Source organism: Nyctibius grandis, chromosome 4 (assembly GCF_013368605.1).
Source record: "Nyctibius grandis isolate bNycGra1 chromosome 4, bNycGra1.pri, whole genome shotgun sequence".
NCBI classification, from domain to species: domain Eukaryota; kingdom Metazoa; phylum Chordata; class Aves; order Nyctibiiformes; family Nyctibiidae; genus Nyctibius; species Nyctibius grandis.
Genome location: NC_090661.1, coordinates 27,993,260 through 28,009,508, shown reverse-complemented (window position 1 = coordinate 28,009,508; position 16,249 = coordinate 27,993,260). Strand labels below are relative to the sequence as shown.

At 42.7% G+C, this 16,249-nt stretch overlaps 1 protein-coding gene across 4 annotated transcripts in view; it reads right to left on the bottom strand.

The window, feature by feature from the left end:
* The window catches only part of AMBRA1 (autophagy and beclin 1 regulator 1), a 151,623-nt gene that overhangs the window by 15,945 nt on the left and 119,429 nt on the right, over positions 1 to 16,249 (bottom strand). For all 4 annotated transcript variants that reach the window (XM_068399339.1, XM_068399342.1, XM_068399340.1 and 1 more), the window contains one exon: positions 13,918 to 14,057. In XM_068399339.1, the coding sequence (XP_068255440.1) occupies positions 13,918 to 14,057 (140 nt within the window). The remainder of the gene's footprint in view (positions 1 to 13,917; positions 14,058 to 16,249) is intronic.

Here is a 16,249-nt window from a genome sequence, read left to right as displayed (position 1 = left end):
TGTCTCCCTGCAGGGCCAAAAATGACTCAGAATAAACAGCTGGCATTTCCCTACCGCAGCAGCAAGCATCCTCACTGCTACCTTTCAGCAGACTCTTCCCTTGGTCAGCTAACCAACTTACCCTTTCCCAACTCCACCTCTTGCAAAAGACTTCAAGCAATAAAGCCCTCAGCATGATCTTTGTTCTCTTTTGCATGTATCTGAATGTCTCAGACCTGGAACCCACACCTGCCTCTCCACAGCCCTAAGACCAATATCCAGCTTGCTCCCAGCCTTTGGATGATTGATTGAGGCTACAGAAGAGATGTTTCAGACTGCATCAAGGTACAGTGAGGAAAGTAAATATCTGAACTCAACAGAGGAAACTGGCTGAGCACTTTCTTTTATACAAACATCATCACTTCCCTTCTTAATAAGCAAAGATTTCATCAAAGAAATGCTGCTATTGGATAGATTAAGTGCAAGTTTTAAGACCATGCCTGCATTAGAAACTTGATCACATAAGCGCACTTTAAACCAACTTAAGTACACAACAAGATGTGTGTAACAATCACAATTACCTTGGTTTAAATCAGATTTTCAATTACACTTAAAAGATTTGCACTGGTTTAACCACACCTATTTGAAACAGTGCGATCTCCCTTTTCAGAAAGCCTAAAGCTTTTTTAAGTCTCATTGCAAAATATTGCTTGGATTTTGTAAATTAGCAAGTCCTTCACAGTACGTTTCCCAGGAGATTTGCAAATCAAGGCCTGACTATTCATTTCACAGAAGCAGAGCTTACACTGGAGAAATGAATATTTTTCAGGTAATGTAAGCATTTAACTTTTGCTCCATCAGACTCTAGACATGGAAATGCTGGAAGCACTTTACATTTTCCAAGGCATAAGGTAGAAGCTCTGGGTAGCATGGAGCATGTTGCCACTTGGATGTGGACGCAGTAAGGAGGCCAATTGTTGCCCAGGGCTTCAGGGTGCAAAATTGTAATTCTCCACACTGCATCAGTCATGGACAGTGAAGTCCACTTAGTCAAGTTCTTATTTTCTTCCTTTTTATGGCTGTCACTAAGCTCTCTAAGCCCTTCCTGGAAATTTCCATTAGCTTTGTTAAATGCAGAGCTGCTCACAGCCTGGCTTTCCCAGCAGGGATCTGTTCCGAGATGGACTTTTCCTTCCTGCCTGTGTCCAGCTCACATTATTAACAAGCTTGGAGAGGATGAAGGGCACAGACTTGCAGGCTTTGCTGGAAGTCGAATAAGGATTCGGAGCAAAGCCTGTTAAGCACCAAGAGCCAACACCTTAGGCAGCACAGCCTCTCCCTCTGCTTGGAGGTATTACCTACACAGCTCAGGTATGTTCCCCTGAGGAAACTAGGACCAAGCTCTAGGAATTAATGACAAAATTTATACGTGACAAGAAAGCTGAAGTTTCATTTACTTCATTGGCTTACCCAGTATTTGAAAAGTAAATCCACAAAGCACAGGTCAGGACAAACCGACTGGGTAATCCCCCAGCTGGCACATCCAAAATTGGGAGTTGAAGAGGAGGAGGGATTAGGACAAAAGTTCCTCAACTCTACCATAACAATACAGCTCAGGAGCAAGATGGCAAGACATAAAAAACATAATTGGCAAGTAGGATATGCATGTCCAGGAAGGCATAAATAGTACTTACTGTCTTTTCACTTAAACCACCCCCAATACTGAAGAAGGTAGCAGCAATGGGCAAACGCACTGCTGTCCTTCTTCAAGTCCTGCCACATGGAAAGGCCCAACAGTAGTACACTGGTCTGCTACAGCACTGAATTAAATTTTGATTAAGACATTGCTGCCTGCAATCGCATCTAAAAATATCAGTACAACCCCATTACCAGAATGAAGATTGTGGCAAGCCCAACATGGAGAAGACTAGCTGCAAAGTGACGCCATGCAGCACACAGCTAGGTGAATATCTGATTTTCATGCTGCCAAGGTTCACTTTCTCCACAAAATAAACGACCCTTTAAAGCTGATTTCTCAAATATACTGTCCATTCAAGATCACTAAGAGCAAGCATATGAAACCAGGTTAGTTTTACAAAGGATTTGAATTCCCCAAGATGTGCTTTCTTCCCTTTGTGTACCCTTGTCATTCTTAAACCATTCCAACTGTATCAAGGAAACACACAGTGAGCTACAGAGAGCAAGGTGACACTATGCTAATTAACAGGAATCCATTGTCCTGGTTTTGGAAGGAAGAAGCAGTACATGGTATCTCACGCAATGTAATGCTCGTCCGGATTCCAGATGCATCCTTGTCAGCAGCTCATTATCTCTTCTGCCAGCACATGATGATCAGCACAGCAAGCCCATCCCTGGCTCCCATGATTAGCTAGGGAACACTATTGTCAGTATAAGGCAAAGTTTGGCACTCCCAGCAGCTACCTCAATAGGAAAACAATCACTTCTTACACCCTACTTCATAAATATTTAGCTTTCTGCACAGGCGATGCACCACGTGCAGAGACAAATCCAAGTGAAAATTGTCTGCAATGCGAACTGTATAGAACCAGCAAACGGCATTCCTGGAGTAGCTCTGCTGGGCAGTAATTCCCGTTGACCAAGGAAGAGGTGGCAGCTTCACTGGCACTGGCCTATTTCCGAGCACACCTTTGGAGTACAGCCCAGGTATGACCAGCCAGGGGAAAAGCATGAGACCGGGTACAGGAATTCCTAACAAGGTAAGTCATAGAGAACACAAGACCTGCAGTTTATGATTAACAACTACACAGACATTTAAGTGACATATGAAGTTATCCTATTAATCACATTCAGAGGAGCAAAGATCACCCTTTCTCTGCAACTAGCAGCAGGTGCATTTTTGCTCCCTATACTGATACAGCCTGCTAATTTTCCAGAATCCTGCAAGCTTTGCCCGCCTGGAAACCAGCAACCATGCAGAAACACATCCTGACGCTTACTTGAATTGCCAAAGGCGCTGCAGAAGCAGGACAGCAAGCAGCTTGGTGCAGCTGGCAGCCGTGTGCCTGCTTCAGGGAGGATGCCAACTCAACTCAGAACACTATGCAAGATGACTGGCCCCGTTTATTTGATTGCACAGTCGCGCACTCCTGCCAGCTAGGTTAAATACCGGGATTTTTGAAGAGGCTCTATTCAAACTCACACTATTTAAATGAGGTCAGCCTTATGAATTTGGAGGCACCAGTAGCTAATAACACTCTTCTGTCTCAACAGCGTGAATATGCACGAGTTTGTTCTGCCCACCACTGGGCAACTAAAGCTGGATACAATCCATGCTCTTGCGGCCAAGTTGATAAGATTTAGATAGAAGGCACTCCTCTAACAGTCATCTTCCCTGGGCCAAAATGTGGTATCTCAGCTAAGGAAGAGAGTCATCAGTCAGCTAAGCTGTTAGATACCTCAGAGAGAGAGAGAGAAGAGGGAGATTAACACAGTAGGGAGAACCCACACAGAATGGTTTCTTCTGATCCACAGGGTCACTACAGTTAAAAGGCAAGTGACTTCCAGAAGCCAGCATTTGTAACCTACCTTAAACAAGTTTAAATGGAGGACACACCAACAGAAAGCATAAGAGGAATTTGTCATACATTCCAAGGGAGAAAGTCTCAAATTAAGAATCAGTCTTCCAACACACTCAACAGGAGTGGTAAGTGGAAATTAAGCACCAAGACGATGACAGAGCAGGAGATAGTTTTGTATGGAAGTCTGGATGTTTGAATTATCTTGGGACCCAAGTACAAATATTGAGGTTGAAAGTGCTGCCCCTAAGGGATGTAAAGCTACACAGCAAAACTTGTGTTGGGAATAAGGACAAGAAAAGTCCCTTACCCAGCCTCCATGCCAATATCAATTCTCCTACCAAAATGCCACAACAGTTTTTTAAAGCATCTTTTCCCAGAGCTTTTTACAGCACTCTCAGCGTGACATAGGAAGGTGTAACTTGCGTCTGAGAGAACAAGAGGAACCTTAGTCCCGAATGTGCTTCTGTGCTACTGATGATGTAACTAGACATCAGCTACTTTGACATTTAGAAGAGTTATATCCCAATTTGGAGGGGGCATACTGTGGCCATCATTAAATGCAAAATATTTGAATTAATGCACTACTGTAAGCAGATGGACAAAACACTCGTGCAAGAAAGACCCAGAGTTAAGATTTGCTCCTACAACACTGGTAAGATTTTTGTGTATCATATAGTGCACTACACAGTAGTTTTAGCACTATTTAAAAGAAAAAAAAAAGCATGTTTATGTGAATAAGAACATACCACACAGACCAAAGAGCTTAGAATAAACAAGGCAGAAATAGACCAAATAAGAATTTCCTGAATTTTCACTGATTTTCTTCTCACTCAAAATCTTGCCAGTATTCCATGGTATCCTTCACTTACCTGGCTCCAACCACACCAAGTATGTAGGGATACTCTGGAAGGTAAATAACAGATTCCAGAACACAGAGCTTTAAGTTCCTTAAGTAAGAACAATTTAGCTTGGTATCACCTTAAACCAAGCTCTAAAGATGGATAACTTGCTTAAAGTCCTCTAAAAAGCTAAAGGCTTGCTAATTGCTTAAAGTGATTACAGGCAGACTATACTCCAAATAAGCTTTGAACCTTCAGCATATCTTAAGCTGTTTATGATCTATCAGCTCTTCCAGTGGCTTAGACAATTTAGGATGTTAGGAGTCTTTGGGGGAGCGCAAATTGCTTAAGCCTTCTAAGGCCTTAAACATCTTAAACTGTTACAAGTCTCGAGAGCCAAAGTCACTCTTTAGTCGTCTTTGAACCTTCACCAGCGTTTTAGCAGAAACTAACATTTATGTTGATTCAAAGGCGGCTTCGAAGTAGGCTTGTTTTGTAGATCTTATGCCAACAAACTAAACCAGGAAAATGCATTTAGAATGGGAGAAATCAACTTCAAAATAAACGTTTAAAATTAGCAAGCATAGCAAATGCTTTTTTTTTAATACAACAACGCAATGTGCAAACACAAAGCTGCCACGCTCCAGAACCAAGATCTTGGCTTGGTCTAATCTCAATGACATCCACAGGGCAAGCCACGTTTTATATTATTAATCTTCAGTAGCTTTGAAATTAGGCAACTAAAAAGTGTTCCGTTTAGCATACAGGGGAAACCTGCTCAAAAAAAAAAAAGAAAAGAAAAAAATCGACAAAAAACCCAAATCCACAATTATTACTCCAATTACTCAGTTTGTAGACATTGAGTTGAGACCGTTTACAGACCAGATAGCTTGAGGATTTAAAAAGGGGAAAGAAAACGACGAAAAAGTTGGCTGTTTTATTTGCTAGCTGGATTCACTACAGTCCTGCTGGAAAACATGGGCATAAAGGACAATGAATAAAACTCCACAAATAAACTGGATCAAAGACCAGAAAATTAAAGATGATCTTACTGGAAAGCCAAGGGAGTAAATAACCGAACAAGGAAGGTCTAGTATAGACCTGTGCAGAAAAGAAAGGTTATAAGAAAGCAGGATGGACTGGTGCTGCCAAAGAGGGAAAAGACATTCTAAAAATAAACATGAGGAAAATGGTACTAGAATGAAAAAAGGTCTATTCACCAGTGAGGCTAAGGACAAAAATCAATGATAACTCAAACTAGACGAGATACTGAATTTTCTCTCTGAAGTCTCCACTTAGAAAATATCTAAGGGTACTTATGCAATTAGGGAGTAAGAAAAGAAGCCAGACATAGCAGCTAGTTGCACTCATTAAGAAAATTAAAAAAAACAAACAAACAAAAAAAGAATTAAGTAGTTAACTTTTTTGAGCCATTCACACCTGATTTTTAATACATTACAAAAAACTAAGGAAGTGACAAAAGGTCAGAAAAGCCAACTTAGCAGCATTCTTCAAAAAGAAAGCCATACTTAAATTGCCAATTACTCTCTCCTAAGTATAACGTTTATCCTTAAAGACAGTAATATAACAAAGAGAAAAAAGAAGATATATGAAAACAATGAAAGAGTGAGCCACATGCAGTAGGCAGTAAGTCAAATAATTGCGTGCATGAAATTTAATTGCTTTTGTAGATAGAATTAGAAAAAAGTAAAGGAAGAAAAGGCGGCAGGTGTGATCTGAATAGATATAAGTGAAGCATTTGGTAACTGTTCTTGGAGTACGTGGCAGAAACACTGCTACCCAATCTGAGAACCAGTAAGGACCTGCAGAAGCCCAGTGACATAGTACACAAACTGGTAAGTAGCAGGTTAAGCTTCTTTAACACTGAGCTCTGTACCAAGTTCCCTTTCTCATGGTGGAAAATACATTTCACTAACTAGTCAGTGCTTCAGCATATCTTGAAGCACTGGGTGAGGGAAATGAACTTGCTAATAACTGAAGACTTAAAGCAGCTCTCAAAATTTATCTCTAGGCTTCATAGGCATATTAAGTGGAATTTTATGAGGGCATCTTCCACCTAATGCCATCATTCATCCTGGATATCAAATTCACATACAGAAATGGAATAAAAAACAATATCAGAATGGAGATACTGTTTCAAGCCTCCATATTACCACTCTACTTCTCTTGCATCTGCAATGCCTGAGCCTCTTGGCACTCAGGATACCTAGGCTTCCCTGCACAATTTGGAAATAATTAATTTCAGTTTTTTGTTAAAATGCATGAATATCAAAATCAAAACATAAGCTTTCAGGGCGCATCATTAGGGCAATATTGGCCATCTTCCCCCCTTTTCAGTCCTTTTATCAATCAAAATCATCTTTTACCCTCATTTAGAAAATGCAGTGCATCTTGTGGTTAACAGGCAGCAAAAGTCCAGGACATGCATTCGCTCACTTGGCCATGGTCAAAGGCCACTGCACAGATGGTGTCTTTCAAAAGGCCATCTGCAGGGAGGACTCAGAGGTAACCAGTACCTCCAGCCACCCCAGCGAGCAGTTGTGAAAACATTCCCTGTGCAGGGTTGCTAACATCCCTCTGTTACACAGAAGGAAGACAGCTCCTCCTTCTGTCTCTTTGTTTACTCCATCCTCCAGAAGCTATTCTTAAAAGGCAAACAATGCACCAGGGCTTATGCTGCTGGGGGCATCATTGCTAGAGGCCGAAGAGCCTGAGGAATGGAGCCAGCCAGCAGAGAGATGTGAAGCGCCAGGCAGCTGGATAGACGACCATCTCTTTACCAGTGCTGATAACTAGATGCAGACACATTGTCCCCATTACTAGATGAGAGTATATGCAATTCTCAGAGTAAAAAAAACTGGACTGGCACGGACAGACAATTGCAATGATCCTCTGCAAAGCATAGGAATTTATTGTGAATTTTTCCAGAATAATTTCACATTAGAGGCAGATCTCACCAACAAAGAATTAAAAATATGCACAACTGCACAGCACTGAATCAATTTGAGACTCTCTACACCTACTTCCCAATGAGAGAATTCCAAGGGATGCTGCCTCTGAACAGATATATCTTCAAGAGGTATTTTAACTCCATTATCAGAGGCTCTGTCTGCTGCAGAAATCCTTCCTCTCTTGCAGACGCCTGCATTACATAGCTAGCCCCAGACAAGGTGCTTTGAGTGCTGGGTTTTGAAACAGTTTTCTCAGAGCACTGAGGTTTTTGGATTAGTATTTTCAAAAGCACATGAGCACTGAGCCCTTTCAGAACCTGCTCCTGAGCATGGAGGGGGGAACTAAAGATGATACAAGGAAGAACTGATATTTGCATCCCCTGCCTTTCTCCCATAGCAGTCCTCCACAAGAGGAGCCAGAAAAGGGCAATAAGCAGCATGCAGTCTGCTCCTCCTCACTTTCAGTCTCACCTGTTCATGTTCTACAAGACAATGTTTGAGATGCCCCATCAGGGGTGTTTCTGAATGAGAAAGCTCTTGTTAGGATATGAGAGGACAGGAAAGGTTATAAGCACCGAAAAACAAATTCCTTTGTAATTCAATAGAGGTGTTTCCACCGTACAAGACACTGTGGATTTCATTGTGTGCTGCAAAAAACCAAAGATTCAGGAACTGAATCAAACCTTGAACTACGCAGAGCCAAGAAAGATGTACAAAACTTTACTGAGCATTAGCACTGGTCACAGTTACAAAGGATGTCAGGCAGCGTATGGTGGGGGAAAAGCAGCATTGGGAAGGCTAAAAAAGCACTAGCAGACACACAGAAAAGTCAGCGTGCAGCAGGATAGCAGAGGGGTGGGGGGAATTCACACTGCTCTGTACCACCTCCTGTGACAGACCTCCAGGCCACATGGAGGTTCATGGTAGTTCACTTGATTTGCTAAGTGGAGTACACTACCTCAAGTGGTGTGCCTAAAGGGATTCCTGTTTTCATGTTGCACCACCCGCCCAATGAACATTAGCATCATGAATTTAGTGTCTTGATTTAGCTCAATGGTGCCCGCCATTTAAAATGGGGCCCACCCTTTAAAATGGGGCAGCCTCAGAGCCTTTCAATACCACACTTCTGGATTGAACACAAACTCATCTTACACCCAAAAAGCACAGAGTACCACGTGGTAACGTGAAGCCATGTGCAAGCAGATAGCAGACTTGTATCTAATACGTATGCAAGTCTATCAGTTGGCAGTTGTCAACCATCTATACACTGAACCACAAGAGTGAACTACAGGACCCTCAGAAAAGGAACAGGCTGTCACAACCTCATACAGACTGCAACCTGTTTCAAATCCACATCTGAGGGCCAAAACTCTTATCAGAAGGACTCACCTGTGAACCACAGACCCGAGTACCCTTGCTCCAGCCTATCATCACAGCAACTGGTTAAAAAGCAACAAGACAAGCATGAAGCATCCCCCAAACACACTTACACTGCCTATGATCTAACTCAGTTCCATTCATTACTCTATGCATCTTCAGGACTTGCAGATGCCTTTCTTCATATCAGCTTCCCGCACTTTGTGCTTTGTCCCCAGTGGTCACTTCCATGAACCTTCTCCCAGTGACTCCTCTTACACGGTGGCTGATGATTTTTTCAAACAAAAATGAAAGACAAGACTCACGAAAAGCCAATTGATTGTCTTGCTGGACACTTGCAGAGGAAGTTGTTTCCAAAAGCTGGGTTCCTGTCCCACAGGAACCCCGTCCCCCGGGTGCTTTCACACAGGCCATTCCTCAAAAGGACAGTAATTCAGTGGAAAAGTAGACAAGAGTTTTAAACAGGTCACAGAGACCTGCTTTAAGATGGATTGTTTGTTTATTTGCAAGCAAGTGAAACCAGCAGCTAAACCAGCAAAAGAAAAGAACATATGAAGGACAAGCAAACACTGCTGAATACCAGCTCCACCACCTTTGCTGTTCGTCATCCTTACTCGGAATAGTATTTATTCACTGACAATTGAGAACTCTGGGTTTTCAACACAAGTCTGTATCTACTACTGCATGTTCAAAGTAACATATTAGCAAACAATGTAAGCTGGACGGCCTTTGAGTGTTTGGGAAAGGAGGAACTTTCCTGACATTACATTAAAAGTTTCTTCCAATTCAATCACATAAAAAGCAGAGCAAACAAACTGATGCTTCTCAATAGCACAGTTTAGTGAGCTGGGCATCACCCTGAAATTGAAGGAAGGGGGTACACAATGTCCTTTCTTTCCTTTACACTCACCAGAACACAACCCTGCTAGGGGTTATATCTTTGGCTAATAAAAACATTTATTCTATCCTCATAGCTACTGTACTGGCTCATGAATTCCAGTCTCTTACAGGCTGCTTCTTTCAGGCCCATTAGGTGCATTTCCAAGTGTGGATGAACACTACTGTTGCCACCTCACCTCCCTACAGCACAACAGCTCTGAGAGCCAACTTGTCAACACCTGTTTAGACACGGACCTTGGGTTCAAAATACTGAAAAAGTGCCTCAAGGCTCAGCAGTCCAGTCCCACCCTCAGTCACAAGTATTCAAGTCATACACTTGTCTCTGCAAGCCAGCCAAGCTGCATCTCCAAACAGCTAAGCCTTCTGTATCCACCCAACCAACGTATAGGCTATTGCAGAAATCAGCTGGTTAGCCACCTTTCTCTAGTTCGCAGCCACAGCCTAGTCCTAGTAAATTTCTACCTCTTTGTTCTCTAATAAAAAATACAAATTTAAATAGTTTTCCTTTCCTGGAGACTTATGGAAGGCCATTAGCTCCCTCCTTAGCCCTCCTTTTTAGCCCTGCCAAAGACCCCAAGCTGCAGGTTTTCTTATACAAAAATGCTCCAGTGACCCCACCATCAGCTCTTCTCAACTACTGTACCAGTTCAAAGGCAGTTCTGAATATGGATACGTGAATTTTAAACTGTTCCAGCTTATGTATCTAGTTTCTTCTACAGCGATAGTAACATTTTGCTATCTCTGCTGTTAAGCATTTTGTGTCTCATCCGAGAACAAAATTTATTGGGTTTTACAGCCTCATGTATTGATGGCTCAATCACCCACAATCAACTAAAACCTCAGGTCTTTCTCCTCCTCTGTCATTTTAACTACTGAACTCAGTGTTATTAGTCATTAAGTGCACTTTATACTATTACATTCTATCTCAATTCTATAGCTCCAGTCACTTTCAAGGCAATCCAGTTCTTGTGCAATACTCTGATCTTTCTCTGCAATGACAAGGCTAATGTCACATCCACTGCAAATTTATTCAGCACACCCTTACAAGGCATTAGTGTAAATAGTATTAATAACCAGCCCCAGAACAGGTTCTTAAAGAAGTCCATCAATGACCTCTTTTGTAACAGAGTCCAGCTCTCAATCACGTTATATTCTTTCCTGTAGCCAGGTCTTCACCTGCTCTTTATCAGATCTTGTTCTAATCCGAAGTCTTTACAAATTAACTAGATTTATTGTAGTTCCAACATGGGAACTGCCTTACTAAAACGCAGAGGTATTAGACCCAGAGCAAGTCCTTAGCTGACCTTTTAATTAAAAATAAATACATAAAATTCTCAAGGACAGGTATCCAACCTGCTATACTCCACCTTAGTCAAATCACAATGCATTCGATCCCACTGTCCATGGTTTTAATTTTCCTTTCCTTCAAAACATACCCCATAAATCTGTGTATCGACATCAGATTATTGATTGCCAACATAACCTGACCTTCCCCATTTCCATTTGCAAGAAAAACTGCCATCAGGGCTACCCCAACTTAGCAATATAGCCCAAAACATTTGATTTTAATTACTGTTTCTTTAGAACTCTGGAAGGACTACTTGCATAGCCTCTCATTATGAGCCCACAGAGCTTCAAGTTATGCCTTTTTTTTTTTTTGGTCAGCTTGTACTTCCAGTCTACTCATCTCATTTTCCAAAGCACATGCTCTTCAAATCCTGTATTTGAGGCACAGCTGCTATTCCAACCTGTTTATGTGATCCCTGTAGTACTTGGTTTCAAATGCCTCCATTGTACATGGGAATAAAGACCCAGGGAATTATAACCATCTCAGCTGTTTGCTACTGACCAGTTTTCTTTGCCAAATTAGAACAGTGGGGTATTTTCAGCATGTACAGTGTTTTCTTGATCCCTGCTGTTTGCTAGGCAGTACTCTATCAATTGCCGAATCCTTTATTTAACACTTCTCTTCCTCTGTATTACGGTGAATGGAAACTACACAAATATTTTTCATCTTTCTCATTTCTCAAGTTAAAGTCAACAGGTATGGCAACCTCAAACCAAGTCTACTAAGCCAAGAACTACTGAGATGGCACCTACACATCAGGATTTTTCCCTTCTCTGAGGATCTTCCAAGTAGATCTGGGGCAGACATCACAGCCGCAAGCCACTTTCTGCTCTGATAGAGCCTCACTCATTTGTGTGTTCTGATATTAGAGCCTCAATACAAATTATTCAGCTCAATGAATACCTACACCTTCATGCAGAGGTTTTTAAGTCACTGTGGCTGTTGCTGGTCTATAAAATGGTGCAGCTGAGAACAGAACATATCAGGTGTCCTGTTCCAAAAAGAACCCATCAGTCCATGTGAGGTCTGCAATAATCACCAGAAGCATCAGTCACTCCAATCCACCAGCAGGAAACCTGTTGAAGCATTTCTGTCAAACCGCCAATAAATCTCCCACCTCTACAGCCACCTTGTTTCATGCTCATATACAAAAAGGGTTTTTTTTGTTGGAATTGTGCATGATTGTTGCTGGGATAGAAGTAAAGAGATAGAAGAGTGCCCTAGCAACATGGCGAGCTAAGAAGGTTTCACAGAGATGCTGCAGAAGGACGACAGTGCTTCCATAACATGAAAGTGTTCCTGTTGTGTCTTTCATTAGTGGGGTGCCAAGAAGAGACATGCCACTTAGCTTGGGACTACTGCAAGCACCAGCATGGATACCTAATGTGGGGTGTGGCAAGCCAGGACAGCCAGACCAATGCTCGACTCTGCAGCATTCAATCAAAGCATCCACCCTCAGGGAGACTTCATTTCCCTGGATTCTCATCCAACTTCATTTCATGAGCCATAATCAGTAGACTAGATCTTATCACTTCTCTATACTGAAAATAACTTAGAATAACTCTCTAGAGTTTGAGAAGAAGAGAGCCATTATTCCTGAATAATTCTTCGGCTTAGAAAGTACAGCAACTATTCTTGAAGAAAGTCACTTATTGTGGAAGAGTGATTATAGCTTATTCCATAATAATATCTTATAGAACTTCATGTATAAATAAGGTCTTGATGAAAGATTATGTTCAAGAGAACAAGAGGGCTGTTTGAAGAGCACCGGCATTCTGTACTACTGAAATTGGACAATCTGAATTCCAACCACAGATTTCACCAGAAGGCTGTACTGAATTAGTCACTATTACAACTGTTTATATTTGTTCTGATTTAAGATAGTTGTTCTACACTGACCATATGACTCTCCTCAAGCACCACATGCCTGATCTCATGCACAACAGATGGAGTCCACATGCATGTGGTAAGATCACCAGCAGTGCTGCAAGTTTCTAGTTGCCAGCTTTTAAGTTACAAGGAACTTCAACACGTGAAGCATAATCCAAAAGAATACCAAGGTAGTTTAGTACCAGGAAATAACTGAAGCAGAGAAATCCCTGAAGCGTTCCTGCAGCACAAAAGAAACACTGCTCCAAAAGAAGCACTTGCACAACACAATGAAGAAAAGGGTCTCAACAAAGTATAGTGCAGAGACTCCTCAAGAACACTGAAAGCAATACATGTTTCACTGCTCAGACGCTCAGTCGTCATCTGTGTCACACCACATCTAAATTAGCTTGTGTTTAATTGCAAGGTTACAAAGGGACAGTTACACCCTTCATGGCACTGTATAAACAAAAGACAGGTTAAGTCTACACATCACGTCATTGGGCTTTCAAGTGAGGACCAAAACAACTCACTGGCTTGCTCATAATCATGACAAAAATCTTGGCAGTTCATAGACTCATGCTTGAATACTGTAACAAGTATTTGATAAGTCTAGGTCAGCAGCTTTCAGCCTGGTTGGTGGACTCCAAGGGGTTCATGAAAGCTGAGGAAAGCAAGCATAGCACTAACAGCTCAAATTTGCTGTTCTCATTGGAAAGTTTTAGAAATCCATAAATCCAGAGACTGAAAGACGCTGCAATAGACATACATGAAACAAATGATCCAGAAAGCCTAGAAAGACATGGAAAATAAAATGAGCTGATGAGATGCACTTCAAACAGCCTCAGAAGTTTGATCAGCAAAACAAACACTTTGTTTTTTGATCAGCAAAACAAACAGCGATCGTCAGAGACTCGGGTGAACACTGTGGCAGTCCAAAAGGAGTATTAGGAGTTGGGTTTTTTGGGTCCCTCAAGCACAAGGCTCCAGGCAGTGAAAAGCCATTTTATCCTCACTGCCCTAAGAACAGAACAGCCAAAGCAGTTATAACTCCATGTAAAGCAATCACTTACTCTGGTCGGCAAATCACCAGGTCCCCTTTGTTGGTGCCATATGCCAATCCCAGGCCTGGCTCAGGCAGCCAGCGAGCAGAGTTTATGCTGACGTGTCTTCTCTGGTCGGCAGGCATTGGGTACAGAACGTTGAAAACTCTCTGAAACAATAACAGGAAGTTACTTGATAGGACAATACAAAGCAGGAGAGGCAAGGAGGCTCAAACAAATGTTCAGTCTCCCTGCAGCAGCGCAGCTGGCCAAGGAGACATGTCACTTTACAGGATGTTGCAAGAAACAACTAATCCAGCAGCGAGAGTAAGCAGCTGCTAGAAATGCACATACATGTGCCCCTAAGTGTTTAACAGACTGACTGGCACACAGCTGCAAAGCAGAAGGAATTCTGACCGCAGGAGAATCTGTAGGTCACTCAGTGGGCTGCACAGTCCTTCTATCCAAACTAAACAAAGTGATGGGGACAAGTCGTACAGTCATTAGAAAGCAGGACAACTGGGACTCTTCCGGCTTTCACCTCTCATCTTAATGCACCAGGGTGGAACAGGAAACTGCAAGTACGTGGGCTTTCAGCATCAAAAGTTTATTGTTTCTATTAAACAAACCAAACTTCATGCAAAAGTAATATACAATTCTTTCCCTTTTTAAACACTTAAACAGCCTTCTGAAAACATTTCAGAGTTTGACCAACCCCCACACCAATAGTGCACAAAGGAAAATCAAAATCCAGAGATTATGAGAATAACACAAGTAACAAATCCCTCAGTTCAGGTCACCTTCCAACACCATCCATTTTACCTGCTCTAAGGTAAGAAGCTAAAGAGCTGCTAAGACTTCAGGTAGTTAGCACGGCTGCAAGCCAGTGCTTTCCAAATGCTGCATTAATGCAGGTGAATGAAAACCCTGTGTACATGAAGGACCAATAGCAAGCTCTGCTCTCTGGTCGGCTCTAGCTTGGTTTCTGAAGCATATGAGCTTGAAAAGCAAGAACAATGAAACGGAACATATTATACCTATGCAGATACTCTCTTTCCACTCCAAGAAGCTCATGCCTTTTGTACAGCACAATGCTTTCCTACACCCTGCCACCCAGCAACCAGAACTAGGTATACTGATAACACTCCGTTTAGCCAGAAAACGTGACACACGTAGATCATAAAAATAAAGGCATGGGAAGTGGGAAGAGGGGTAATGAGCTGATTTGGTTACCAGGAATACACAGGGACAAGCTGCTTCAGTGGACTGGGCCATCAAAGCATGTTCCATCACAGCTTCAGAAAAGGGTAGGACTGAAGACTGCATTTACAAGTCCAAACCATTAACAGAATTTCTGCAAAAATTTATCTAGGATTTAAACCTGTAATCACTGCAGGTAACACAGTCGTCGAATCTAGATTTTCAATGGGATAAGTTCCAGGTGAAAGATATGTTTTCATTAGATTTGCTGGTGGGCAACCATCCATCCATCACAAAACCTTTCTTCCAGACTCCTCAGAAAAGGGGATGGTGCTGAACCAGGAAGCAGGAAAGGGAACAAGGATGTGCTGGAACAACAGGATAAAGGTAGATGGGAATGCAGATCAACCACTACCACACTGTTGAGGTGGCCTGAAGTAATAATTAGAATCATTAGGGTGGGACTCATCAGCTAGCATAACAAACTGGGCTCAGGACGACAGCTTACATAGGTGTTTTTCTCCATAGCTCTACTGCCCACTCCACATTTTGTCTGGTTGACAATTTAACTTGAAGACCACTTAACTGTATACCCTCCAATAGCTAGTACCCAGAACCTTCACCTTGACCATCATAACACAAACAAAGTCTGAGCAAAACAACATAGCTACATGATTTCCCATCATCAGCGGCGGCGGCATTTCCCATCCCGCTGACAGCGGCGGCAACAGCGAAAGCGGCGGCAGCGACTTGAGGTTAGTGCGGGGGCGAGGGTGACATCGGGCTTAACCGGGCGGTTTTTCGTACTCTGGGCCCCCCCGAGTCCCCTGCAAGCATCAGCCCCGAGCTGCGAGCATCAGCCCCGCGAGCATCAGCCCCGAGCTGCTTCCCCCCGACCCCGGACCCAAAGGTTCCCGGCAACGAATCAGGAGAGGAGGGGGCGTAGCCAGAGGCACTGCGGAGGCACCGCGGGCGATTTAAGCGATTTAAACGCACCACCCCCTGTGATGGGGTGATAAAAAGTCTCCTGGAGGGCAGGGACTAGTCCCTGGCCAGAGGGGAGAGGCAGACTTAGCTGTGACTGGGTGTGTCCCAGGGCGGGAGAGGCCGCAGCCGTTTGCAGCTAGTTGGGGAGGGCGCTGACTCCGTCCCAGTGCACAAG